This window comes from Brassica oleracea, chromosome C9 (genome assembly GCF_000695525.1).
Source record: "Brassica oleracea var. oleracea cultivar TO1000 chromosome C9, BOL, whole genome shotgun sequence".
Lineage (NCBI taxonomy): Eukaryota > Viridiplantae > Streptophyta > Magnoliopsida > Brassicales > Brassicaceae > Brassica > Brassica oleracea.
This window is the reverse complement of record NC_027756.1, coordinates 29,907,106-29,911,318: the sequence shown is the minus strand read 5'-3', so window position 1 is coordinate 29,911,318 and position 4,213 is coordinate 29,907,106. Positions and strand designations below refer to the sequence as shown.

The 4,213-nt window shown below is 37.2% G+C and overlaps 1 protein-coding gene across 1 annotated transcript; it reads right to left on the bottom strand.

The window, feature by feature from the left end:
* Window positions 1-295: 295 nt before the first annotated feature.
* Window positions 296-1,871, bottom strand: LOC106313698 (nifU-like protein 2, chloroplastic). The gene is made up of 4 exons (XM_013751592.1): window positions 1,682-1,871; window positions 1,537-1,612; window positions 1,018-1,328; window positions 296-663 (listed from the first exon to the last, which is right to left on the bottom strand). The coding sequence occupies exons 1-4, from the start codon at window positions 1,781-1,783 to the stop codon at window positions 475-477; spliced, it is 678 nt and encodes a 225-aa protein (XP_013607046.1). The 5' UTR covers window positions 1,784-1,871; the 3' UTR covers window positions 296-474.
* Window positions 1,872-4,213: the final 2,342 nt, after the last annotated feature.

Below are 4,213 nucleotides of genomic sequence, written 5' to 3'. Positions count from 1 at the left end.
AAATATAGGCATATAAGAATATTCTCATTCCAGTTAGAAAGCAATCAATAAACCACCGCGCAAAGTTTTTTAGCCAAGAGTAGTCCTATATGGACTCGCGAAGCCACCATGTCGGTAGGAGAGTCGGTCTTTCTCTAAACAAGCTGTTTTGTGGCCTATGCGGAAAGAGTTTTCAAAGAGGAACCCAGCTTATCCCCTGTTAGCGAGATTTCAAACTTCCATATCAGAAAATTGAATTCTTAACCTTAAAATGAAACAAGAACAAGCGAGGAACAAAGAAGTTTTGACACTCATGAGGCACAATATAAAGATAGCTTAGAAATGAAGTTGACCAGAAATGTTTAAAGCTTATTTTGGAAACAAATATTAAACATTAACACAGTACCAATGCACTATACAAGGATGCTAGTTATACAAGGATGCTAGTAATACAAGGGAAAGAAAGAGAGACAGGTACAAGAAAGGAGGTCGTGTTTATATGAGTTGAACAGCTGCAACTGCAGGAATTTTCTCTCTGAGTTTCTGAGTTACTGCTACTCGTACTGTCATGACTCCAGCAGCAGGTCCTGTGATTCTTATCTTCACGATCGGCTCTTCGATCTCCACCAGCTCAAGCGACCCATCTGCTGTTCCAATCAAGTAAGGCCTGATTTCTTCCAGCACCTAAATAAAATGTTTTAACATCGCACCTCAACTCAAAAACATCAAGACATAAATATCTACTTAGCACCCAAGCAGTTAACGATTTTAACTTCAGCATTTCAAAATATCACCCATACAGACTGTGCAAGTGATAACACAAGCACCATCTGTATGTAGATAACTTAAGCAACCTAGAGCTTATACCAAAACTAACATATTTGGGCATTCAGATCAAAGCCCAAACAAGAAAAATAGATGGGTTTGAGCAAAAAGTAATATGCAACCAAGAGTTTGTACAAAAGTCTAAATTTTCCATGTCTTCATCATTTAGTTCAGTATTTGAACAAAATAAGTTCAGCAACAAAAAAAACTAACCTTTTCAATGTTTTCTTCAGTGAGTTCAAGGCCAGTCTCTTCATCTGGAACTGATTCAACAGCCACTATTTCAGGTATCTTTTCCATAAGGCGACGCTCAATACCCATCTTCATAGTCATAACAGAACTTGGGCATGACCCGCAAGCTCCCTGCAATTTGACTCGCACAATATTTCCATCGATCTCATGTAATGCCACATTACCACCATCAGACATGAGGTATGGTCTGATTTCGTCCAGAACGCTCTCTACATTTTCCTCAGTAAGGGGTACTTCCAAGAGTGGGTCTGGGGTTGCCACTGCCTTTACAACTGTTAATGTTTCAGAAAATCACATGACAAGATAAACGGAGAGGAACAAAACAGAGATAGTTGAAATTATATCTTCTGAGTACTAACCACCTAACTACGTCAAGCTCTCCGCTAGTTCATCACAAGTTCAAGATTCAAAGACATTTTAAATCACGATGAGGAAAACAACCCTCTTTCTAAGAGGAGATGGAGAGACAAGTATTCTGACCTTGAGATCGTGATAAACCTCGAAATCCATAACGAGGCCTTACTAGGAGACCAAAAGCGCGATGAGAGCTCAAAATCTGCCATAAACTTGGATCAGAGATACGTAGAGAAGAAGAACAAGGATCAAATCGAAAGATCAAAATTACCTGAGCAGAAGAAAGAAGACGAGAGGACGAGGAAGAGGAAGGCTCAAGGCCTAGGGTTTGTGGCACCGACATGGCTGCTGGATTTAGCGCAAACAATTGCATCTCTCCTCCACTCTGGTCGAAAAAAAACACTCTTTAGGAGAAAGAAAACCAAATCACGACAATGTTTCTGAAAAATGATGTGAGATTCCTTTTTATCGTTGAACGCTTTCTTTTTCGGCCTGGCAAATGATTATCTTCGTGGGCCTAAGGTTCTAAAATCTCCATGGGCCTATGGTAGAACGACCGAAAACCTTATATAAATTTAGGGCCTTTTATGTTTTTCTTTCTTTCGAAGTTCACTCTTTTAATGTTGTCAGCGGTTCTTTTCTTTAGAAAACAAACGGCTAATATGTTACTCAGAGACCGGAAAATAACGACCAATATAGCAAAGCGATCTATGAAAAAATATTGCAATCTTAGCTAAAGAGTCCGAAATTTTATTTTGTGTCCATGAAATATGACATATTTTGAAGTCCAGAAAACATATTTTAAATTTTTTTATCGTTTCCAATTCAGTTGCAAAACTTGGTCAAGCGTGAGACTCTTTTATCATCGCGATCAGATACTTGCAATCTGCCCCGAAGTTCTGACATGACTAATGTTGTAGCATACTCTTCATTTCTCATCGCAGTGCTTTCACTTTCAAATGTAAAGCAGTCTCTCGCCTTCTTAAGTTTTTCGTCTCCATAAGTTGGATTTTTTCCCTAGGCTATCATTCTATACCCAGCCGGAACCATTAAATTGATATGTGGAAGTCCATGAACCATCCACCATACATATATTTTTCAAGCTTATGACTTGGGTTCCTCAGTACTATGGTCATGTAGAATGGTAGGTACCATCTAATTCGCATTAAACCAAGCATGCACTTACTTTCCGCATATCGGACTAGTTCCATAGGATCCCTTTCGATCCCCGTAAAAAAATTATGATTGAGCTTTTTAGATCCACTGAATATCCATGGGTAAGGATCCCTATCCAGTTATGGTTCAATAAAGCTATTCTTCCTCATAAGAGGTAATTCATATTTGCATATTGATAACGAAAAGATATCAGGACTAGATAGTGTGGTCGATTGGGACCATACTTGCAAGGCTGGAGGATATTCAAATATGACATGAGTAACAGTTTCTTCTGGTTTGCCATATCTTGGACAATAATTATTACATCTCATATTACAGCGTCTCAGATTTTTCATTACAGCCATGTGTCCTGTTCGGAGTTGCCACATAAGATGACATATCTTTTGAAGTGTTTTTACTTTTGAAACAAAAGTTTGAAATTTGACTATACTGGACTCCAGGACCTCCATCTCTTCATAGCCCTCATTGTTATCGGCGGTTGACAATCAAAATTTTGGTCAATGTATAGTTTGGCCATTTTGATAGTTGATATATAACTATACTAGTATCATCACCCTATGCTAAGCACACATCAATTTATGCTTGCATTTTAATGTTTTTAAAATAGGGAAAAAAAAATTTTAGACCAAAAAAATAAAAACATTGTCTCATTAGGTTAATCTCACTTACTAATTGTTCCATTAGGTTAATATTTTTTAAAATGACAATAATACCCTTAAAAATTCAATTATAAATTTGAAACTGTTGTGAAAGTAATGGAAAAGACTATCTTTATTCATAACATAGAGGTTTTTTATATAAAAAATTACACCGTCATAGATAAATGGAAAGATTACAAATCATAATCTCTTGGTTATGAGTCATTCACAATCTGGTTCATAACACTCCCCCTTGGATGCCATAACCATTTAGAGCTTGTAATGTGCTTTAATGTTGCCTCATTAAAACCTTACCAGAAAAACCCAATTGGGACAAAAACATGGTGAAGGAAAAAAAGTACAACACACATTACTCCCCCTGATTTGGACATTACTGAAGGTCCCTTCGACCTCTCCAATTTTCTGCAATCCGTGGGTGATGAAGATCTTGGACAGAATATGCTTCGTCTTCGAACATATTGAGTCATCGACCTTAAATACGCACACACGAAATCTTGGATGATGTTGCTGTGATATGCGTGTACCACCATGTGTAAAACATAACCTGTCTGAAAACAAATCAACAAAACCAAATAACCCCTCTTTGGGCTGGTTAGTATAAAATAAACCAAAATCAAAGGCTTCTTCATCTTCATCGTCCTTCTTATGAACCAATCAGATCAGTGTCTAAAACAAGACTTCTGCATCGTCCATCTCAGGACTAAATGGACTTCTTTATCGTCCACCTCTAGATAATGGGTGAGACTGATCCATATTAAATCTCTTGAGTACCCTTTTCTGTATATACTATTTGATGCACAAGGATTTCATTGTTAATGTACTCAAACTGTAATCGCAAACAAAACTTTGTTTTTCTAAGATCTTTCATCTCAAACTCTTTCTTGAGATATTCAACTGTTTGGAAAATTGTATCCAGAGGTTCCTAGGATATTCAGATCATATACTTTGATGATTATCAATATTGTTCT